This window comes from Lissotriton vulgaris, chromosome 7 (genome assembly GCF_964263255.1).
Source record: "Lissotriton vulgaris chromosome 7, aLisVul1.2, whole genome shotgun sequence".
In the NCBI taxonomy this organism is placed as follows: Eukaryota; Metazoa; Chordata; class Amphibia; order Caudata; family Salamandridae; genus Lissotriton; species Lissotriton vulgaris.
In genome coordinates, this window is record NC_141695.1 from 1,564,144,209 (window position 1) to 1,564,169,779 (window position 25,571).

Below are 25,571 nucleotides of genomic sequence, written 5' to 3' on the forward strand. Positions count from 1 at the left end.
CACATCTGGACAATTTCTGTGGTTTTTAGGTTTTGTTTCATTATCATAATGTCCCTTTGTTTAGATGAATGAGTCTGAGGGGCACTTGTGACTATTCTTTTAAATTGAGTGTGGACAATTTCAGTAAATGATCAATTGCCCGCTGCAGGGAGATACAAAGTGTCCTCTGTTTCAGTAGATGCTATTTCCAAAATGCCAATGTATTGTCCCATCAACAGATCTGTAGACCTTATTTTAGTAATTGCATTTTGATTTACTTGGAACAACAAAATAACTCCAAATGAAGCAATCCCGGAAAGCAAAAGAACGTAAATGTGTTTTTATGTCACTGCTGCATATTTATGTTATCCCACGTCATGCTTTTTCTTTTGATTCCGCTGTTTAACTTGTTTCTTACTACTGAAAGATGACATAAAATCTAACAAATTAAACATTTTTGTTTGTCCATGTCTGAAATTCTTTTGAAAAAGTAGGAAATACATATACAAAAAATTAAGTTTTTCGATGTTTTGTGGCCATAAACCCCAAGGGGATGTAATCTTCTGTCCTGTAGAGTTCAGGGAGTTCATATGGTTGCTGTTTTGTTGAGTGTTTCTGAAAAGAGAAGAAATACAAAACTATGAAAAACATTGTTTACCTAGGAGGGGCCATACATTGAAATGCCATTCCATAACAACGGGGTAACCCAAAAGTATCCCAAATGACCTAGGCAATTTGTGTTACATAACAGTGGTCCAATCAGAATGATCCACCAAACAGATAAGGTTAAATAAATTAACTTCTCCAGATTTTTTTGATGAGGACCTGCTGTTGAGGCTTAGATTGGCCATCCGCGACCCCTTGCCGGGTCGAAACATCAACATTTTGAACACCTGGGATCGTATAGTGGTTTTACAAAGGGTCAATTAAGAATTATATGATTACCCTTTCTTAAAGAGATCACGCTTATGCTGTATAATGAGTACAACAGGCTATTTTGTAAATAAGATGATTTATGTAATAGGTCTATTTCCTTTTTCTTTATTAGTTTAAATTCCATGCATAAACACTTTTTCTGAGCACCCCTTCACACATCTTCTTGGAGAAACCATATGTGTATATATTGTATTTATATTGAATACGGCAGCACCGCCCTCTGCGGACTCCCCCTAACTACAACCGCACCACTAAAAGCTTCTCTAAATGCTGCAGCGAGACTCATCACTGGGTCAAAAAAGTACTCCCACATTACCCCTGACCTGAAATCCCTGAATTGGCTGCCTTTTGAAGGCAGAATACAGCTGAAAATCGCCTGCATGACACACAAGGCGGTACACCTAAACTCACCCGGCTACCTCGCTCAGAAGTTGACAATCTCTGGGGGAATTAGAAACACGAGAGGCACAAACAATCTCCTGCTAAAACCTCGAAGATTTCGGAAGGAAAAAACATACAAGCGCTCCTTCTCAGGAATGGCGCCTAGGATCTGGAACTCACTCCCTCCCGAAACCAGGCTGATCTCCTCCACTACACTCTTTAAAAAAGAAGTAAAAGCTATCCTCATGGCTAAATACACTTGAGCTACTATTTCGAATCCCATTAACACCTTGCACCGTTCTGTATTACATGTTTGATTCTTGACTTATTTGTATGAGTTGTTTTATCATCCACATGAGTGGTTGTGTCACTTAGTAGTACTATTATACTGTGATTTATTGAGTTACGCGTCTGAATATGCTCCCCCTTGCACCCTTCTATGTAAAGCTTGATTTGCTTGTTTGACTTTGCTCCCTCATGTACCCGTCTATGTAAAGCGCTCTGATATCTGTGAAGATCTTGTTTGCGCTATATAAAACTCTTTAAATAAAATAAATAAATAAATAAATATTTGTTGATTTTCTCAATACAGAAACAACGCATACATTTAAGATCATTTTCTTTGTGTGTTGTACAATTTATAGAGTTATTTATACTTTTCCCTATATTCAGAAACAATATTGACCCCCCCTCTTCGAGTTCAGTGATTCAGGTTTTTCAAAAGCAATCAGCGGAGGTTGATTTATTTCACTTTATCTAACCGTTTGGAGGATCTTACTGATTGGACCACTTCAGGTATGACAACCATATCTACAACAACGTTCCAGAGGAAAACAGTCAATTTTTTTTTATACTTTTGAAGGAATTTTAAAATTACCCTGTTATTACAATTTATGGTTTAGAAGATTCTTAGATCTGATAGTTCAAGATCATCATGAATGTGGAAAGGTGCAACAAATGACGACGCAGTGAGACTGCAACATCAATGGACAATGTGCAAATAACAAACGAATATAGCATGTGTAATCACAAAAATGTCAACCATCAAAACAGTAACTACAAAATAGAAGCCCAAAAAATAAATTATATAGGTCTCTCAGAGTCCGACTGCCAAAGCAAATGTGGTTAAGACTGAAAATTCGGCTTTTCGACCCCTTATCAACACTAGAGTCCCTAAGTACAGATTAGTAGCAACCTTGATCCATAAAGGAATAAAAAGCAATGCAATGTCAAGAAAATAAGTGGACAACAAATAGCCCACAAATGGACATGAATGACCGACGGTGTTCAATCCAAACCAGCTAATATATTGAACACCGCAAGTCGGTCATGGTCAGGGCTTGTATACTCTGTTCCCTTTTTAAAAAAAAACATTTTATTCATCAAATGACACATATATCGCAGGGCTCTGTACCCCAGGGGCCTTTGCGCAATCCGTAAACAACATCATGACTTTGACTTGTTTTTTAACCAAAGGGAAAAAATGTAGCAACCCCTGAAGCACAATCAGAACCAGACCATGCCCACACCCACTGCCCCAACCCATACGCACATACAAGCAGACACCCTGTATACACATGAGGTAGCATCAAACTGGAAGGGAAGGAACTTCCTCCACAATCGGTTCCAACATTAGTCCACAATAATCTGCCCACCGCTTCCAGATTGTATAATGTTTCTGCGGGCAACCTCTGGCTGTAAAAACAGGGAGTTCCAACCCCATGCAAAAGTCCAGGCCCCTCTTCCATACCGACACCAAAGGTGGCGCCGGCGCCTTCCAAGCCCTGGCGATATCCCTCTATGCCAATGTAAACCCCAGCATCATATGGTGGAACTTATAAATGTTGCCCCCAATGCCTTCCATGACATGTAGCAATACCAATTTCGGTGACCGGGGCAAGTCCCATCCCAACACTTCTGAGAGGCAGGACATCACCCCCGCCAGAACCGCGCCAGGGAGGAGCAATGCCAGATCATATGCATCAGGGTCCCCTCTTCCTGTTCACAGCTAAGGCACATTGGGGAAGCCACCATACCCGCCCTCCATAGCCAAACCCTAGTAAAGTAGACCCTGTGGAGATATTTAAATTGAATAAGACGTAGATGTACTGCAATGGCTGCCCCTCGCGGGGAGGCCAGAGCCTCCATCCAGTCTTCTACTTCCATGGATCCCAGGTCCTCCTCCCAAGTACCCGTAAGATTTTGCAGAGTGGGGGAGCTGTGTGTCACCAATGTTTGAAATATCTTGGAGATTTTATGATCCTGAAGATCCCCCATAAATATCTTGGCTTCCAAAGGACTGAATTCAGCGAGTGTCTCCAGACCCACCAGGCTAGGAGACAGGGCATGACGAAATTGGAGGTATTTATAGAATTGGGACTTAGGCATCTGAAAATCACCCTGCAGGTCCTGAAAAGACTTCAAGGTGGTCCCTCTCATGACATCCCCAAGAGTAGAGATGCCAATGTTGTCCCAACCCCGAAACCCCGTCAAAGAAGCTAATTCCAGCAGGCGCCCGTAATTCCTCAGTGGGGTCTCCCGGGTCAGCGTGTTCCACTACTTTATCCACTGCAGTGCCTGCCGCCATACCCTAAAGACCACCTGAGTCACTGACGGCAGGGACCTACGTGCCGGTGCAGAGTATAGGATCGTGTGGAGAGAAAGATCCCCCATGAGGCACCGTTCCACAGTGTAAGCCGGGTCTCCTAGACTCCCATCCCACCACTCATTTAAAACAAGTAGCTGTGAGGCCATGTAGTAGGACAAAACATCCGAGGTCGCCAAACCTCTGCAATATGTGGACAGGAAACATGTTCGCAAGGCAACGCGTCTCGCCTGCCTGCCCACAAGAACTGCCCCAGAGCCGGGTTCACATGTCAAATGCATCAGGGGGAATCGGGCACGGATAGTTCTGCTGCTGATACAATAAGCGAGGAAGCGCAACCATCTTAAATATGGCCAATCAGCCATATATTGACAGTGGCATGCGCGACCAGATCTTCAAATCTTCCCGGACCCGTTCCCAGACCGAACCCAGGTTACTCTCCCAGCCACCGTGGGAGATTTGGAAAAGAACACCCCAAGATACCTCATTCCAGTAGTAACCACCTGAACCGACTCAGCCCAATCGCCCACCCCGACACATTCCGAGAACCCATAGCATGGATTTGTTTGGATTCATGTAGAGATCAGAGATTCTCCAAAGATGTGCATGATACGAAGCAGTCGCAGACCAGTCCTATTCACATTCATCAAGAAGAACAGCACGTCGTCGGCATAAAGCACGAAACGGTCCGACAACCCATGATCCCATTCAAAGCTCATCACCTGCGCGTCCATACAGACCCAGGCAGCCAATGGCTCGACTGCCGATCCGAAGAGATAAGGAGATAGCGGGTGCCCCGTCCCAAAGGGAAGATGGAAGAAACAGAGCCTGCCACCCGTACGAGTAAGATCAGTAAAAAGCAGAGATAGATACGACAGGAAGTGTGGGCAGAGATTGAGACGACCCAACAGAGCGAAAAGATACACCCAACTAAGGGAATCAAATGCCCGGTCCATATCTCAAGAGTGCCCACTTTTTTCTGTAGGGTCGTAACGTCATCCTTCACTCCTGAAATGCGCATTTCGGTCTCCGTGATGCGGGCCACTGCGTTCCGCAGGTCCTGGCGAAGAAGCATGACCCAACAGCCCCGATCTTAGCCTCCAGGGCATCACGCGACTGTGTGATCGCTGCCATGAGTGCTGCATTGTCTGGTAGCTCCGGGTCCGCTCCCTAACCCCCTACCAGCGGCCCCGCAGCCGCCCCAGGGCCCGTGAATGTATCCATTGTACTCTGCTTTACGGAACCCGCCCAGGCTTATTACGGGTCATTATGTCCACTAGGGCCCAACTACTCTGTTCCTTTTACCACCTTTCTCAGTAATGTAACAGTACGACGGCGCACTGTTTCAGTAAGTTAAAGGCTCCTTGTACCCGGTTTCAGTAAGGGGTCACCTATACATTCTATTTTGATCTCAGGAGTATTTTTTGTGCTCTTTGTTTAAGTCTGCCAAACGTTTCTCCAGCCCTCTGCCTCAGTGAGATTAGCGCTTGATCTCGGTCTTTGTGTGATAATGGGTCCCCATATTCTATCCATCTGTGTTATAAGGGCTCCCATTATCCTCCGCCTCTGCGTAATAAGGGCCTCCATACCCGCTATTAGTGCCAGTGCTTTAAATGGGCCGGTACTCACCGGTACTGAGTACCGGCACTTTTTCCTTTTCTCCCATGGAGTACTGGCACTTTTCCTAAAAGGAAGAGAGTACCGGTACTCTTGGGACCTGATTTCAACCCAGGCAGCGCTTCCGTCATCCCTCCAGTGATACCTCTACAGCACCTTTAACAAGCGCTGCAGGGAGTTAATCACAGACACGGGAGCGCTTGTCACCAGGAACCAGCGTGAGCTGCTTTGGAAGTCTTCAGAGCCGGCGAGGGAGGGGGTCTGCAGAGTGGTTATCGGATCCATTGTTCTTTTCACAGTGGGGCTGAAAAATCAAATGGGTGGCGGGGGAGGGGGCACCGTTCTTCAACTTTTATTAAGCAAGTGCTTCACTGGCTGCCATTACAACTTGATTTCCCTCTTCATTCTAAAACAGTATCTTGTTGTGAAATGTGTTATTTCTGTAAACTATGATAATGCCTCATACGAGTAACAGTAACTCTTTCCAGAGTACACTCACGTAGAGGGGCGACGAGGCACGGCTTTTGAAATTAGGAACGTCTTTATTTATATCGGATAAGGGCCAAGTGTTTGTATACATGGTTGAGAAAACAAGTTGGAGGAAGGCACTGATCTCTGGCTGCTGTTTTAGAATGAGTAACAGGAACGAACATAGCTCATTTGGAAGAACACACTCTTCGGATACCCTTTCGTTTAACTTCCAATATTATGTTTTTTTAAACAAATGTTCATGAAATGCTCGATGTCGCTGTTGCACAAATAAAAGACACTCCACAAATAGACAAGCACGTAGGCAAACACAGTAGTGACGCACACAACACAGTAACAGATACATGCACACAAACGATAATGCACAGACATAGATGAGTGCATACTGCACAGATGTACATGCACCAAAGATTCATGCCCAAGCATGCACACTCAAACACTTGCGAAAACCACAAGCACTGACACACAGCACACACATTCCATCGTTAGACACACACATACAACATGCAGACATACAATTAAACACATACCAAACACATACAAACTCACAAAAGAAATATGGAGCTTCTACTGGTCACCTTACAGTATCTTGCTGTGCCTTTCTTTACAGCATAACATTTGACGACGCCACATTTCCTTTATGGTTATCTTGATAAATAAATACCACCTGTAGTGTGTGCTGGACAAACTGAGCAAAATACACACAATTGATGGACGGAATGCAGAGCAAATCAAAGCATTACTGTTTTTGTTACATAAAGCTGTGTGTTACCTGCAGGTCAAAAGTTAAGATCCTTGTAATATAGCTTAGTGAGTTATGACCCTGCAGCAAGGACCTGCCTACAAACAAGAAGTCATATGTTTAGAACCATACTGTTATTTCCTCAATCTTTTCTTTTTTTAAAGATACTAAAAAGGCTACTTTGGGTAGTAAGAAACACTTATCAGTAAGTGCCATATATATAGTTATTAGTGAGATAACTGATGGACATATACATCCGACATTCTAATAATGTGTGCAGATTTTGCGCATACAACCATGGCAAAGTCAAAAAGCTAACCCCGCCCCTTGTCCCACCTTAGCTCCTCCCTTAACTCCGCCCACTGCTCCTTTTGGTGAGTACCTGCACTTATTTTTTCCATTTAAAGTACTGCTTAGTGCCAGGGGCGGCTGGTGACATTTGAAAGTGGTGCGGCATAAACTAATTTGCATATTGCACCGCAGCAATCGAGCGCAGCGAGCGAGCCTGAACCACCTTGCATCCATCCATCCATACATCATTCATTCATGCATCCACCCATCCATCCACCCATCATGCATGCATGCATCCATACATCATTCATACATCCACCCATACATCCACCCACCCATCCTGCATCCATACATCATTCATTCACGCACCCACCCATCCATCATGCATCCACCCATCATGCATGCATCCATCCATCCACCCACCCACCCTGCATACATCATTCATTCATGCATCCACCCATCCATCCATCATGCATCCACCCATCATGCATGCATGCATCCATACATCATTCATGCATCCACCCATCCATCCACCCAACCATCCTGCATCCATACATCATTCATTCATGCACCCACCCACCCATCCATCCATCATGCATCCACCCATCATGCATGCATCCATCCATACATACATCATTCATGCATCCACCCACCCATCCTGCATCCATACATCATTCATTCATGCATCCATCCATCCATCCATCCACCCATCCACCCATCCATCATGCATCCACCCATCATGCAAGCATCCATCCATACATCATTCATTCATGCATCCATCCATCCATCCACCCATCCATCCATCATTCATGCACCCACCCATCCATCCATCATGCATCCACCCATCATGCATGCATCCATGCATCCATCCATACATCATTCATGCATCCATCCATCCACCCATCCATCATGCATCCACCCATCATGCATGCATCCACCCATCCATCCACCCATCCTGCATCCATACATCATTCATTCATGCATCCACCCATCCACCCACCCATCCATCCTGCATCCATCATTCATGCATCCATCCACCCATCATGCATGCATCCATCCATGCACCCATCCACCGAACAATCATTAAGGCACCCACCCTGCATCCATCCATCATTCATGTATTTTTATGACCATATAAATAGAACTATCTCAAGTCATTTGTGCAAGCTAGTGGCAGCACTTACGTTTAATCTTGGAGTATTACTATATGTCGACTCGCCACATATTGTACCTTGTGTGCACCCACACGCGTTTCATACCTTAAGCATATGCAAATGACCCCCTGACCCGTCGCGGCTGGCATGAAGGGGCGAGAGTTAATTTATTGAAAAGAACGTACCATGCATCTCCTCCGGTCCCGCAAACTAACTTCTCCCCGCTCTTTTCTTTTGCAGTTCAACAGGAAACTAACTTCAGTGCCAAATCAGGAGATTGGATGCGACGGGGGGCCGGGCGGCTGGCATTTGATAGGGCATGGGGCGACATTACTAAAAACACGTCACCGCCCCAACATGAGCCTATCTTTAGACGCCTGCACTAAACTACGCATGCGCAGCATACCTAATGGGTGGTGAATGTGAGTGAGGGGCAACGCTCCTCACTCACATGCGCAGTAAGATGGCCCATCTTCTGGACCCCTGCTCTAGCGGCTTGCCTGCGTGCGCCGTGCGCACTTTCACAAGTGAAGCACAGGCCGGCCTGGAAATGTAAAAAGACGAATTGTGAAAGCAATCTGTCTGCTTACATTCCTGTTGCTGGCCGGAACTGCAGTGAGCAGTTTCTTTTGCGAGGCGCTGCCCCGGCGCCCCTATGGACCAGCCGCCACTGCTTAGTGCCCCCTGTTTCAGTATGACTACCCATACTCTCTGTATCAGTATTGCAAGGGCTCTTGGTGCCCCCCCCTAATGACTCCCCATGCCTTCTGTATCAGTGTGGCTAGGGCTGCTGTACCCTCTGTTTCAGTATGACTCCCCATACCCTCTGCATCAGTCTGATAATATCTCCCTGCGCCCTCTGTCTGTGTTTGATAACGTCGCTCCCATTTATACCCTGTAAGGATCCCCCCCAACTCCATTTAAACATATTTGCCACACTTCTCAAGGGACATAGCTAGGATTTTAACTCCGTTATGTGTTTGCCTTACTCTTGTTATTTTTATTTTTGATACCCCTAAAGGCACAAACCCTGACAAGAGCTTCATCACATGTTTACATTGCTTGCATTTTTTCGTTTGAATGCAGTGCATGGCACTTATCCAGCTATCCGTGTCTTTAAACTCGACAGTGCTGTGCAGTGCTTGAGCGTTTGCCAAAAGAGTTTATTCAATTTCCGTCAAGAACTCTATTCCAGCAGACTGCGATCGTCAAGGGCGAACCCAGAACATTCAGCAGTCACCCCAGCACCCAGCAAGCCCTGACCTCCAACAGCCTGGTAGCCCTGCAGCCGCTGGGGCCTGGATCTCACTGCCTACTTCCGCTCTTACATTTGATTGGCTAGCTGCGAGCGCCGAGCCGCCTCCCTAATGCGACTGTTGTTTTCATTTGGCCCCTGGCCAAGGTTCCTTTGCAACCAACGTGCCGAGGCCTTCAGGTCTATTGATTTCACCAGGCACCAGGCAGTCCTTGGACAGGCGTGCATAGACCAAAACACACGCATTCGAGCAATAAGGGCCGACTGCGACTCAGACGCAAGGAATGTATACATCGTTCAAGGATTCTCAGCTCCGTTCATGCATGGAATGTCAGTAACTGACGTTGAAAGACTGGCGAAATCTCGAAAACAAATTATAATCATTCAGATTTGATGTAGGAAAGTTGGTCTATACCTTAGACAATGTCGTACATCAAAAACCGAAACCCGAGAGGATTGACTTAATACCTTTATGATTAAAAGGGGCGTTTCGAGGAGATGCCTCAAGGTAATCATTTGCGATTACCAAATAGCGAATATTAAGGATTCGCTATTTGGTAATCACAAATGCCTATGCAGAAAGGATTCAAATATTTTTGCGAATCCTTAACATTCCCTAATAGCGAATCATAAATTGCGATTTGCTATTAGGGAATGCATTCTTATGAATTCCTAAAGGCCCATAGGAATGAATGGGAATACATTCACAATTTGTGATTACCAAATTGGTAATCGCAAATTGTGAATGCAATTGCAAGGGTGCCAGAGCGCCTAAGGCCCCCCTGATGCACCCCACAAAAGGTAAGAGTGCACATGTGTGCGCCACATGTCACTTTGAAAAATGCACGAAAAAAGATTTAGCACATTACCATCAACTTGAAGTTGATGGTAATTGAAGTTGATGGTAATTAGCGTTTCCTAAATGCGAAGTCGCATTTAGGAAAGGCTTGATGCATCGCAAATAGAGAATTGCAATTTGCAATTCCCTAAATGCATTTGCAAATTAGGGAATCACAATTACCCATTCTGCGAATGCATTCCCTTTGATGCATCGGAAAAGGTATTTTACAGGTCGCAAATGGGTAAAATGCTTGATGCATGTGGCCCGAAAACCTTTACTGAGTCAGGGAAAATGGCGCAGACATCGTTGCTGTTGGACTGAGTTCGCTTTATAAAAATTTGCAAATAAATAGATTTTCTTGGCACTAAATCCTGCAATTAAAGACAGTGAACGGAAAGCAGAGTTTTGCTGCATACCCTTGAGGAGTGCAAACACACCCCAAAATGGAACAATGGACGCATCGAGGCTGCGGAGGAAGGCTAGTTATGTTAAACATTGATGCTTGTTCATGTAGTCAGTAACTCTCCACATATATCTTTCAGTCAGTAAATCAGCCACTGAAGCGACCAAGGGGCAGATTTACAAGCACCTTGCGCCACTTTTGCATCATATATAACATGGGAAATATGACGCAAAAGTGGCGCAAGGGGCTTGTAAATCTGCCCCCAAGTGATCAACCAAGACCGAATAGCGAGTGGGCGCCCAGAAAGTCTCTTTAACAAGGGGATTGACGTAGGAAGTCCATAAATGGAGGCATATTTTACAGAAATAGGTTTCGAAGTGGGCAAAGGGCACCCCTCCCTGTAAGAAAGAGCACACCTCGAGTCACAAACAGGAGCGTCATGTGGAGCTGGCTATCTAGCTACGTCACTGTGGCGCAGACATAATATATGAATATATATCCAGAACAGATTCTGAAGCTTGCATCACAGGTACAACAAACTCTCAGTGCTGCAATGCATAGGATACGTCTGAGAGGCTGCTAGGTCTGGGCAGTGGTAGTCACGCCTGGCGTGGAAGATGGAAAGGGCATTATACGTGTAGCGTGAACACCTTAGGAGTGTGCACCATACCCTAACAGAAGTGACAGCGATGTTCAGATTCCTTGACCATTCAATTCTGGCCTCTCTGATTAGGCTTCTAACAAATTCAGGTTCTGTCTCATTGAATGTATAGCAGGCCAGCTGAAAAGTGTTTTTACTTTACAAATAAAAGTCTACAATTCCTGTTGAAAAGATCTCATACTATGTCATTAAATGTATATTATGAGGATTGAGAAGTGCAAATACTGCTCCCAATAGAAGTATTACAGCCGTACTTGTAAACATACTTTCACTCAAACGAGTAGATGGGAGCTCAGATGCCTTGCCCATTCGGTCCTGCCCCTCTCTGCTGAGATTAACCACATGTCCTAGTACACATTTCATACACCTAATGTTACGCAACAACACAAAGAATACACTTTAGAATATATATTTGTTTCCAAATAAAAAGCAAGTTGTCATTTATTTATGGATGCTTGTTCTATTTCATATTCAGTCAAGTAATTATGATACATTGAATTTATGTATGTTGTATGCTGTGACACCACTCACTCGATTAGCAAAGAAGAACAATGCTGGTGCGGCTTGGTTTTGAGATCACAGGTCGAACCACAAAACATTTTTGACTGTTGTTATTTTATGTCCTTTGGTGGTAAGTAAGGTAGTGGTCGGTGCAAACTCCTTTTACAACTGTATTATGAAAGCAAATTCACCGAGGTAGAAATGTGCTATTTTTTGTCGTGTTTTATTGTTGGTTTATTTTTGTGTTGTACTGTGTTAGTCAAATGTACTTTGTTTTGGTATTTAATGCAATTTAATTCTTTTTGTTGTCTTGCTATTTAGCTTTTTGGTTGTTTTTCTGTTGTGTTTTGTTGTGCTTTTGTAATTTCATTACAGATGTCAACGAATGCTGCTACATTTTAAACAATAAGCAGGCAGCACATTCCTTTAAAGTTCCACTGATATGGAGCTAATTACCACTGGCAAAGGTGATAAAATACTACTCCTCTACTACTTAATCTATCTATCTGTAAGTCTAAACTTGTGCAGAAACTATGTGTTCAATTAGCACTGCTTTTGCTCATTTCTTGAGATACAGAACTACTTGTCCATTCTTCAGATGGGTTCTATCGACAAGTAGAGAAATCTTTCTTAGGTTGATAAAAAGTCAAACAACCATTGGCACGTTGGTTTCTCATTATTGACAATCCCCTGCAAAAGCGAAGCCCGGCATTCACAGAGAAACCTGGTAATTCAGGCAAATACATTTTTTTTCATAGATAGTTGGAAGATGTCTCACAAGTGGTTTCTAGAAGCCATGAGCTCACTGCAAAAATACTATTTGTTAAGCAACCACAACAAAGTGGCTTGTCTAATCCATCGGACACTATGTAACAATGCAACATCTCAGCTTCAGGCAGACAATGAGGTCATAAACTCGCCAACATTAGCAATAAAGTTACAATAATTTGGGACACTTCAAGACTAAATGATAAAAGCGTTTTTGTTAGAATTCCAGACATAAGCAGTAAGGGAGAAACTTATAAATGCAGCTTTATTTTTCAGCATCAGACCCCAGCGTTTTATCCATCAATCACTCAAACAATATTTATAGAGCGCAGCTAATCACCCCTGGGGGTATTGAGGCGCTAATGTGTTATGGGTTTCTAGTCGAAGAGCAAGGTCTTGAGTCCCTCCCCGAAGTCCACCAAAGATGTTCGTAGGTGGAGGGGGAGGTCGTTCCAGGACTTGGCAGCGAGGTGGGAGAAGGACAGACCTCCGCTCTACCTCCGGCAGATGTGGGGAACGTGAGCGATGGCGCAGGAAGCGGATCACAGTTGTCTGGTAAAAATTCAGGCAGTGTTTGATGTAGGTTGGGCCCTATTCATGGACGGCTTTGTAGGTGAGGGTCAGTGTCTAGAACTGGCATCTCTTCTGTACTGTGAGCCAGTGGAGGGTCTTGAGGTGGGTCAATCTGGGAAGGTTGAGGATGAGTCTGGTGGCCGCGTTCTGTAGAGTATGGAGTCTCTTGAGGAGTTGGGTGGTGCTCCCAATGTAGAGTGCGTTTCCGTAGTCTAGCCGTCTGGTGATGAGAGCATGTGTGAGCATTTTCCTTGTGTTGCTGGGGATCCATCTGAAGATCTTGTGCAGCAAGTGGGGGTGTGGAAGAAGGAGGAGGTGGTTGCATCGACTTGTCATTTCATAGTGAGTTTGCTGCCCAGGATGATTCTGAGTTTGCAGGCGTGGTCTATAGGGGTGGGTACGGATTGAAGCTCCAAGGGCCACAAGGTGTTGTCCCATGGTGAGGTGATGTTTCTGAAGATCAGCACTTCTGTCTTGTCTGTGTTGTGCATCAGGCAGTTGGTCCTCATCCAGTTGGTGCGCTCGTCATGGCAATTTAGAAGTTTGTTCCAGTGGTAGTGGGGTCTTCTGTCAGTGAGAGGATGAGTTGGGTGTCATCTGCATAGCAGATGATGGTGAGTTTATGGGATTGGACGATGTCAGCCAGTAGTCATGTAGGTGTTGAACAAGGTGGGGCTGAGTGATGATCCTTGGGGTATGCCGCAAATGATGCTTTTGGGATCGGAGGTGAAGGGTAGAAGTCGGATTCTCTGGGTCCGTCCTGTTAGAAAGGGTGCAATCCATTTGAGGGCATCTGCCCGGATGCTGATGTGTCGGAGCTTTTGATGAGTGTGGTGGGATACTGTGTCGAATGCGGATGAGAGGTAGAGGAGGATCAGGACTGCTGGTTCACCTCGGTTGAGGAGGGATCCGATGTCGCTAGTTGCAGCGATCAGGGCAGGGCAGTTTCAGTCCTGTGGTTGCTGTGGAAGCCATATTGGGAGGTGTCGAGTAGGTTGTATCTTTCTAGATGCTCGGCAGTGGCGGCTGGCGACATTTGAAAGTGGTGCGGCATAAACGTTGTTCATGACTTTTATATAGCGAGCGATGTGAACAAGTTCAATGGACAAACCTGGGGTTCAAGGTGAGCTTCTCTCACGAGAAAGAAATGAAAAAAATATTGGCAAATGGTGCATTTTAAAGAAAATTAATATAGCGATAAAGTAAGGCTTATTAGGCAGTGGGAATGTATAGTCTTGAAATATTAAACACATTAAAAACTGCCCCATATCTTCCTTCATTAATTTGCTCAACAGTTACTGTAATGTGAAATTTGTTGAGCATGACAACTTTACCCTTTAAAATGTATGCTTGCCCAGTGTCTTGCACTGCATGCATTATTAACTATGGAAAAATATGCTCTAAACAGACTTTGAGAAGCACCCACAAATGCTGGCTGTAACCAGTCACATAGAAATATGTGCAGGCAGGTTTCTAAGTGAGATGAAAAAAGAGGGTGCTCTTTTTAAAGGAACATGTCAAATAGATTTCAGTGACTCCCATAGTGTGCCACCTGACCGGTATTTTGGTTCCTCTCTGAGATAACATTTTAGCCAGATAAATGGCACAACAACTCACATATAACTAAAGCCTGCCAATATGATTGGCTTTGTCACTGGGTGTTAGCTGTTTAAGATAAATGAGTAACGACAACGATTTCTTAAAAATGATTAACATTGGAAATTTTTAAATTCTGAAATAGTGAGTCTGTGAATTAAATAGCATTGAGACCTGTGGACAGGGTTTTGGCCTTAAATTATGTGTGCTTTGTGTTAGATATATATCCTCTTTTTCTCTGCATATCTTGTCCATCTGCACATCTTCAACCCCCTCTCTTTCCTCTTCAGCATCCTCTTTTTACTCTTTCCCGAATGCACTTCCTCGTATCTCTGTCACTTCACCACCCCCAACATGCACTGCACTCCCTCAAATGTAAGCACTTTAACCCCTTCACTGCGGCGGCTATTCTGCCACAGTGCTAAGGGGGCGGGGCGGAAATACGGCGGGCGCATGCTGGTGACGGAACTGCTCCGTCACCAGCGTCGGTTGCGCTGTGCTTATGACGGAGCGGTTCCGTCATGGCCACGCCCGCTCAATAGAACGCTCAGCGCAGGCGCGGAATTTGCGCCGCGCAGGAGCATCGGGCGGGCCATAACCGAACCGCTCCGTCATCAGCACAGCGCCACCGCGGTTCCGTCATCAGCAGGGGAGGGGTTAATTTCTCTTACTTTTGCCTTAGAAATATTTTGACATCTGTGTCCCCCTTCACACATATCCACAGAATTTCAGTTGCAAATGGAATACACAAACATTGTTCTGTGTGCTCTGAAGAGAGGCCTACCCACTGACAGGCACGACTGAGCGCTCAATCAAAGCCCCTCAAAAACACCTGACATGGCTCAAGCCTCAAAGTATGCACAGAAACAAATACAGATAAACAACAACATTATAAAATAGCTAACTCTTGGGGAATGTAAGATTACGTAAAGCATGTGAAATAAGAGAGGAACTAAATCACTGAAATGCATTCCCCTGACGTTTTTAAAATTCCTTGTTTGCAAGTCAATCCATGTTTTTTAAATCAGGGTTAATTTAGGGGCATGAAGACAGGGCCAGTTTTAATCTCATACATCAGAGAACTGGCCACTATAAGCACATGTTGCACAGTAAGCACATATCTCTCACTTTGGGCTTGCATTGGATATTTGAATCAACTTTGCAAGGAAACAAGAGCGAACCCTGTTCCTTTTTGTGATCCATTTCACAAGGGAGCAAATGCTGCAGCTCCACTTCTAAAGGAGCGAGTGATATGCATCGAGGGCTGGGGTGTCACAGTGGGGGAGGTTAGCGTGATGAGGGTTCTCAGCACAATATATATTACACAGCATTAGCTTGCAAACACTTACCATTACCGAGAACAAGGCACTGGATCAGACGTGCTTGCATCCAATCTCACGTATGACAAAAGGTGGGATCTATGCCTTTGAATGACAGACGTCTGAAATCACGCAGGGAAGAAGTCTCCGACACCCAAAACCGTGATGCTTATTCCATCACTGGCCTACAGTATGCATCAAACCTAGACCACAATGGAAATGAAGGGCTTTAAAACAAAAAGCCCAGCTTCGTGCATCACCAATAAGAAAGTTGATTTACTGCCTGGCTTCTGTCTCCAGCTTCAGAGAGAGGTGGGACAGGCAGCTTTAAACAGAAAGTCCAGACTTAAATACATCAATTTATTTAGAGATACAATCGTATCTCTAAATAAATCGATCGATTTAATATTTTTGTATGTAAATGTGTAGGAATTTCAGAGGGGTGCAGCCCATGAACCCTAATGGGGAAACCGCCCCTGTTGCCCCGTGAGCTGGTGGTTGATGGCTTTCTCGAGGACCTTGCCGGGGAACAGGAGCAGTAAGATGGTTCAGTAATTTTTGAGTTTGCTGGGGTTGGCTGAGGGTTTCTTCAAGAGAGGTCTGACCTCTGCGTTTTTCTATTGTGTCGGAAAATGTGGCAGTGGTAATGGATTTGTTGAGGATGGTGCACTATGAGCCATATGTTTATAGGACGACTCCTGTTGAGAGATGCTCCTATATATCTTTGGGACATCACACCATAGAGTTTTCCACTGCTTGGGCGAGATGCCCTCCAAGGTGCTGCTCTGCCAATGAGCTTGATAGGTGTGGGCACAAGGGGCTGTTGCATGTTGCAGTACTCAGTATGTGTTAGAGATCAAGCATCTGGATTCATTATAACCCCTAAAAAGGTTTTCAAAGAGGGTATAGTCAAAAAGGGTATAGTTCTGTGTGGCCCCCTGAGTGTTGAGGTAGAGCGCCCAATGTCGGAGTTGATAACACTGGAGTTGTGTTAATTCAGTGACATTGAAGTCTGTCTCCCATTGTTCAAACAGCTTATCAGTGCCACCCACAAGGAGATCTCTTAAAGTTCTACGATCCCTTGCTGCCAATTAGGAAACGTGTGGGTCCTGAGCCGAGTAAACTCTGGGTTGTGGGCAATCGGGGTGTTAGGAGAGGGGAAGGTGGTAAGGCCCCTTTGAAGTACCAGCTTGTCCCAGACCTCTAACACAGATCAGGTTGGTGGCCAGATAGGCCTGCGCAGCCGAGCATTCTTAGGAAGCTAAGCCAAGTCTCAGAGGGGGCGGCAAGCCACCACCCAGTTCATATGGAGCCATTGTTTGTCACTCTTGTGAGCAATCTGTTTAGAGATGTAACATAGGTAGGCTGCTGTGTAATATTCAAGAAATCCGGGACATGCTAAGGCTCCTCTGAGCCTGTGCGTCATGAGTAGAGAATGAGGCAGTCTAGGTCGCTTATCCCCCCTGCCCCCAAATGAAGGTGCCTATGTCACATTGCAATCGCATGATATCGTCCTGCAGGATGGGGGTTGGAAGGGATTGAAAGAGGTAGAGTACATGGGGAAGAACAATCATATTTATGACATTGGTGCCGCCCAGCCAGGATATATAGAGAGGTGTCCAGCACCGGAGATTGTCCATAATGGACAGCCAGAAAGTTGAACAATTTGCCTGCGTCCAAGTAGCGAAGGTGAAATTGAGACCCAAGAATTGTATCATACGTGGGGCACACTGAAATAGCACCAACTCCTATAGCTCAGGAATGGCCTGCTGAGGTATGGTGATAGTAAGCGCAAAAGCGTAAGTCATTTTTACCTTAAACCCCCAAAATGCTTTAATAGCAGGGAGGCAGTCTACGGCCACCAGGAGATTGCTGTCTGAGTGAGGGTGAGTAGGAGGTCATCGGCAAAGAGCCTTATCTTGTGGGCTCACCCACCAAAAGGATTGACAAATATATCAACCATTCACCGGACTGTGATAGCTAAGGGTTCTCCCACTAAGGTGAAGAGAAGGGGTGATAGGGGTAACCCCTGTTGGATTCCCCTGGAAATGCAAATGGGGGTGGTAAACTGGCCATTAATGCTAATGGTAGCCAACAGCACTACAAAGGAAGCCATGATCTTGGTGACATACCCAGCCCCAGCCCATTGTTGCTCAGAATTGCTTGTTGGAAGGTCAGGCTCACACAATCACATGCCTTCTCCGCATGAGTGAGAGAAGGCATGCTGGCATGTTCTGGCAGGGAGATTTTTCAACCAGACGCGCTGATCAGGGTCTTTAAGGTTAGGGAGGAAATGCTCCAGCCTAGTGGACAGGATCTTTGTAAAGATCTTAGTATCAGTATTCAGGAGGGCAATGGGGCGATAAGAGAGGCAGCATGTGGGGACTTTCCAAGGCTTGAGAACAAGTGCAATTTCAGCCACTGCCTTGTTAGGAGGGAGACGTGAGTAAAAGAGTTAAAGAGCTACAGCAGGTGCTCCTGCAGGTCAGGGAGCAGAAGGCAGCAGGGACCTCTCAGGGCCTGGTGACTTTCCAAGTTAGAGGTCCTGAACTGCACGGCACAACTCCTCCAGAGTTATAGGGGCATCAAGGAGTTCCATGTGACTGGGATCATTAGGATCCTAATCACAGTCCTGCAGATAATTGTCTATTGAGTCCTGGGGGATGTCATCCTGCATGTACTAGGTCTGATAATAAAAGTGGAATTCCCTATGCTTATCGCCCAAGTCTCATTTCTGGTCCGGAGTTTAGCTATGTGCAGTTTGGCTTTGCTCTGATGGAATTTATGAGGGTACAGTGACCCTAGTTTGTCTCCACCTTTGTAGTACTGTTGCCTCAAGGCCAAAAGAGAGTGTTCAGCTTATTAGTTCTGTGTACCCTTAGTTCGCCATGCAGGATCGCCAGCTGATGTTTGTTGTACCTTGTGGGGTTTTTATGATCTAACTTCTCTAAGGTCTTGATCTCAGCTGTCCAGTTTGCCTCTACCAGCCCGGATTCTTGCCCCCTAGCAATAGCAATAGTGGAGATTACCCCCTTAGAGTTGCCTTAATCCCAACCCAACGAGTGTGAGAGGAGGTTTCCGGGAGAGCATTGAGCTCGAAGTAACCCACAATGCCTGTATGGATGGGTCCCTAAGAAGGTGGTGGGAGAGGCACCAACACAGTGGTCTACATGGGCATGGTCGGAGATGGAAATGCCCGATATGGCTACAGTACCTAGGTCCCTAAGTAGGTAGTGGGTGAAGAACAGTTAGTCAATATGTGACTATGAGATGTGCACATGAGAATAGAAGGAATAATCATTCGCCTCCGGGTTTTTATAGCACCAGGTGTCTACTAATCCCAGATACAGGATGTTGCTTTTAAATTGGGGAGACATCACACCTTTGCCCTGCTTTGTTGTCGTGCTTCTATCCAATTCCGAATCCCGTACCAGGTTCAGATCATCACTCACTATAATGCCCCCCTCCGCTCCAGGCAGTTGTTCATACAGGACACGCCGGAGGTAGCCGTCTTGTGCCTGACTGGGTGCGTAGATGTTAAGCATTGTGAGCAGATGCATCCCCCTTAAGATCTGGAGTGTTAGAAACCGGCCTTCTTTATCCCAAACTACCTTCCTGACACTAGTACAAAAGCCCACCATAAATAAGATGCCCACCCCCAAAGTTTTAGTGGAGGCATGCACCCAGCATCAGTGTGGATACTTCTGGTGCACCATACGGTGGGTGTCTACCCCCAAGACATAGGTCTCCTGAAGGAGAATAATATATGGGTCCTGCTGTGAAAGGTACCTCCACACTTACTTTCCACTTGCTAGGCGAGTTTAAGCCCTGAACATTTAATGTAAGGAATTTAGTGTGTGACATCGTCATCATACACTAAAGGGGGTCGTGATGCCATCAGTGTCCATAGTTGATCAGTCGTGCAATGTGCAATCTGATGGAGCACGGTAGGCGGCCTAAGCATAGAGGGGCATATTATCAAGGGGGTTTATCTCCGCTTTTTTGGCTTTAAAAGCCAAGAAAGCGGAGATAAAATTATCTCCCTATTACCAAGCTGTCGCTAACACCAGTTAGCGACAGCTAGTAGGAGATAGCGACCATCTTGGGCCCCACTTTGCATGTCAGTGATATTTATCACTAATGAGATGCAAAGTGGGCGTGCCAAGATGTTAGAGACTGAAAACAGTCGCTAACATCGCTATCTCCTATTACCAACTTTTGGAGATATTCGCGCTAAGCGGGAATATCTCCAAAAGCTAACACCTGCCCTGAGCAGTTCTTAGCCAGGTGGATAACATGGCTAAGAGCATTTGCTCGATAATGCATGAATATCGCTGACTTTTCAGCGATATTCATGCATTTCGGCCGTTTTTTATCGCATTTGCGATAAACCTTGTTAATAGCAAGGTTTATCTGCGATAAAAATCGCCGATGTGCGGCGATAATTTTTGTCTCTAAACAAGTTAGAGACAAAAATTATCGCTAGTTGTTGGTAATATGCCCCAGAGTCCTTGGCGCAGCTCCCTCATGAACCACTGAAGCTGAGAAAGAGGAAAAAATAACAAATATCAACAGTAATGAGCCAACGGGCTACAACATATTCCTCCAAGTCGCTCAGAGATCAGTGTGAAAGTGCACAGATCCCGGCAGTGGTGTCACTCTCCTGGGGCGTGAGGTTGAGTGGCTGGGCTGCAGGGAAGTTGTTCTGTGTCAACATAGTCTAAAGTCAGGTAGAGACCCTGGACCGCCATGGACCAGCTTATTCGAGATGTAGGGCCCAAGGGCAACCAGGCCCACATCAAGAGAGAGAGGGACAATCAATCTCAGGAGTTTACATTCATTGCCAAGCCACAATAGTCCAGCAACGAATGCAGATGGACAGGGTTTCCCCCTCATGTTTTGTAAAGGGGTAATGATGTCCTGTTTGGCTTCTTGTGATTCAGTCTCCTTTTACTGCTTATCATGTCGGTGGCTCTGGACCATGCTCCATACAGGATGCATTAAACTATGAACAAGTGGTCCTTGACAACAGGGAATCTAACTTTGTAATAATTATAGGCCACAATGAACTCTATAACAAAGAGAAAGTCCAGCCGGACTTAGAATTGTATTCAATGTATTGAAGATATGCTTAATCAAACGAACAAACAATAAAGCAGTGGGACACAGTCCTGCATCCTCGATGCTACACATACATTCAAAACATACAGTTACAGTGGTACTTCAGGCATTTAAAGGGCATGAGCAAAAGGAGTATTTTGAGTACATTTGCTTCATATATGCGGGAAACAAACACTTTTGGCACATAATAGTACACTTATTGTTTAACCCACATATTGTGTCGACGGCGTTTCGATCCAATTGTATTAATGGATCATCATCAGGACTTCCAATGTTAGCCTGAATATAGAAGCCTCAAGGGTTGGGTATCTGGGTGATGCTGATAGATAGACGATAGAAATAGGGAATTTATCTGGAGATAGTGGCTCCGACTGGGGATAAGGGTAGGAAGGACAGTGGTAGACGTTGGCAGTATTCGTCTAATTAAGGTCTTAACCAAATTGCAAATATGTTTTCCATGTCCTTGTTTAATTATTTTGAGCGTGGTGATTGATGCCAGCCCTTTTGTAAACTATAAGTACCCTCCCCATTGCTTTGCAACATGTCATGTGATAAAGCCTCTGGAGAGAGGCGAAACGCGTCATGGCGGACATGCTGGCGACTTCTTGCACGAAATTAAGCACTGAAATAACTTGCACCAGACCTGGGTTTTGCTCATCGTCATTATTTTCCTGCAGTAACATTTGCTGGATACGTGTTGGCGTGTGGCGAGAAATTCTTCCATATATATATATATATATATATATATATATATATATATATATATATATATATATATATATATATATATATATATATATATATATATATATATATATATATATAATGCGTAAACCCCATCTGAGGGACAATTCATCTTGTCATTTCTGGGCATCTCCAAAAATCTCAAGGGAAACTCCGCTCACCCTCCTCGGGCCACTGCATGATTATCACACTCAACATATTTCATCATACGTGTCACTGACATGTTAGCACTCCGTGGGCTCAAGCACTTAAAACATTAGTAAGGAGCAGGTACAAGATGACAGTGTTTTGATACAAATGCTGGATGTAATAATGCTAATGAATTTGTGTTTTACAACTTAAGTGGGTAATTCGTGTAACAGTAAGTCGTTAACTCCAAGCAATCATCATCCTACAAAGAAACATCCTGGAACGTACATTGTCATCGATTGTCAGATATTTGAAACAAGTTAAAGAGAACTTTTTCTCTCTTGACTGCATGCCCTCTTCAAGAAAATACGTGTAAATTAACACATAGCTTCTAGAAAACTGCACATCTCCAACCAAGGTAAAAAAAAAAAAACAACTGGAAAAAAGCGTCTGAGCTCTGGCTCTGCTTTCGGAGAGGGGGGTGGGCAGCTTTGCGGTAGCATGAGAGCTGTATGTGTGAGAAGCAGAGTCATGGCAGCCCAGTAGCCCGTGTAAAGTGCCTGTGCAGAGCGCCGCCAGCAGCTAAACTCGAGACACGTAGCAACCGGGGCGGCAACGGCATCAGGAAGTGCAGGAATCTCCTGGCTCTGCAGTGGGCCGCCATCGCTTACAGCGGCTTGAAGACTGCACCTCAAGTAGTTCAATTTCGAAGGCATTCTGGAACGTTGCACTAGTATTGGACAAACACTTCAAACCATTGGGGTTTTAATAGCCAGAGACGTTATAAAAATGTTTTTCTATTTGCGTTTCTGTGGCAACGAAACCTAGGTTACGTTATCACGTCCCTAAAAGAAATCTACTTCTCAGACATCTTTGATTCTCTAAAAATAACTATTTTTGCACTAAAACTCAAAACCTACAAGAAAGGCACGTTATTGCAATAAGGCCAGACAGCATCACATTTAACTGCATCTCGTAAATGTCTGCCTCCTTTGGTCTCCAGCTCTACTTTTTATTATGCTACTTTTATCAGCCCTGTTATGTTCAAGTTCTCGATTCTGTGTTGCATTGCATAAAGGATTACAGAGATAGGCGTGTTGCTCATTTGGGGTATGCCGCGCGCGGCAAGCCCTGGGCACGTGTTGCGAGCATTTTAAAAGTGAGCCTGAGTCATGGACAAAACCAACACTGAAACACTGGGGATGTTTACCTGGCTATTAAGCAAGGTCAACAACACTATACATTTCCTGTGTCTATCAGGAGTCTTGGGCAGTGGTAGAAGGGGTAGAAAAAAAGTAGGGGAACTGTGGGCGGAGAATCAGAGCGCGGGAATAACCTGTGGATTGGGTCAGTGGGCGGAGTCAGAGGTGAGCCAGAAAGAGCAACGTATCCCCATTTCTTAGTATTAGTTTCCCATTTCACTAACCGGTTAAAGCTTTTTACGTTATTTAATTTAATCAATGGAAACACCTGTTTATTTAAGGTTTAATATGAGTTATTGCCATTAAAATACATTCACAAAGTGGGATACGTTTCCAATCACAGAATGTCCCAAATTACCTTAAAAGTGGAATTGCACGCCATTTGACTCAGAGCCATGGAGTTTCAGTCATCAGCACGTCTTCTCCCTTTCCATGGCGGTGAGCCCACCATGAAAAAGCTGGTAGTGGGGAGGCAAAGGGGTCTCTACAGGGCCCCCATGACCCAGCCGCCATTGGGATGTTTTCGGGGGTCTCAACATGTGCCCCCCCCCCACCCCCCCCGATTGCATGCACTCCAAGTTCAAGTACGACCTGGACCTCACAGTCCATGCTTGCTGTGCCAGCGCAAAGCTGGCGCAGCACCGCAAAAGTCTCAATCAGGCGCTAAATCCTAACTTTCTGCAGCTGCTGGAAAACCTCCACCTGGCCTTCAAAATTTCAAGGGAAGGCTCCTGTGGTCCAGGTCTCACTTCACCATGGGCTCCAGCATTCCAGGGCGGTCCACTCCCAACTTGTTAGCTATATCTTGTGCATAGGGTGAAGCCATTATTTTGCTTTTCTGAACCAGAGGCCACAGGAAGGCAGACACCTAACCCTTGGTGGACATTTCCATTCCTGCGGGGCAAGTAGAGAACAGGTCACCTCAGAAGTCCCTACAAGCAGATGCAGATAAAATATATTTATTATGTGTTTTCACCAGGTCCAGTTGGGTTCAGAGGGAAACAACCTTCCCAAATCAACTTTCACAAAGCACTACCATTACAACGAAACTTTTACAACGCAGGATCCATTACAACGCATTTTATTATAACACATGCCATTACAACGCAGATGCTATTACAACGCATGCCATTACAACGTAAGTATGGGTAAGTATTTAAATTAAATAATATTAATTTAATTTTAATTTAATTAATTTTATTATTTTAATTATTTTTAATTTTTATTAAATTAAATTTTAATTTAATGTATTATAATTTAACCCCCTGGAGTTAGAATAGTAATTTAACCCCTACACTATCCAACACTTACCCTACTATTACACCCCCCTGGAGTTAGAATAGTAATTTTAACCCCTACACCATCCAACACTTACTCTAATATTACACCCACCTGGTGTTAGAATAGTCAATTAAAATATATTTTTTTAAATGAAAAATTAATTTAAAAAATGAATAAAGATTTTCTAATTAAATTAAAATTAAATTAATAAAATTAAATACTTACCGATACTTACGTTGCAATGGCATGCGTTGTAATAGCATATGCGTTGTAATGGCATGTGTTGTAATGGATCTTGCATTGTAGAAGTTGCGTTGTGATGGTATGCGTTGTGAATGTATGCGTTGTAACATCATACATTCGGTTCAGAGGGGCTGGTGGTGGACAGCCTGTTTTACAATGCACGCTAGTAAGCGATATTTGAAAATCTCTAACTTAATCATAAAATAATTCCAGCAGTCCAGTCTGCCTACCTTTTCAGCAGTTCTTTTTTGCTTTCAGGAAAACTATTTTCGGGTTCTCTCCTTTGAGGACTTTCCACATGGCAGGGCCCCTGTTTCACTTTCCAGAATCCTGAAATTCCACCCAGGGACCGTCTGAGTGAACTTAGGATCCACCCCTACCAATCTTCCATTGAGAGCTTCTAAAAACAAGTTTCTACAAACTGGCATGGAAGGATCTCTGCTTAGTGTAAAAGAGTAAAAAAAATACAGGCTCCAGTTAAGTAGTTTGTCCTGTTTATTCCCCTCTTACAGATTCGGCGGTGCGTTGCCAGGGATTGCATCTTACAGTTTTCCTACAGGCAGGGTTAGCTCTATCATCTCTTGGAGGTATTTTGCACCTCCTTAAAACAATAGTCACTGTCAGGAGGCAATAATCTAAGAAAACTGAGGTATTTACTACTAAAGCTTCCAGGCAGGATGATGATGTTTTTTCCAAAGTCGCATGACAATGTATTTTCCAAATAAATGAGGCAGATGTTT

At 44.6% G+C, this 25,571-nt stretch overlaps 1 protein-coding gene across 1 annotated transcript in view; it reads right to left on the reverse strand.

Moving 5' to 3' along the window:
• Positions 1–304: 304 nt before the first annotated feature.
• Positions 305–25,571, reverse strand: part of BCAS4 (breast carcinoma amplified sequence 4) — a 366,480-nt gene continuing 341,213 nt past the window's right edge. The window contains exon 5 of the mRNA XM_086932459.1: positions 305–594. Coding sequence (XP_086788585.1) covers positions 493–594 — 102 coding nt within the window. The 3' untranslated portion in view covers positions 305–492. The remainder of the gene's footprint in view (positions 595–25,571) is intronic.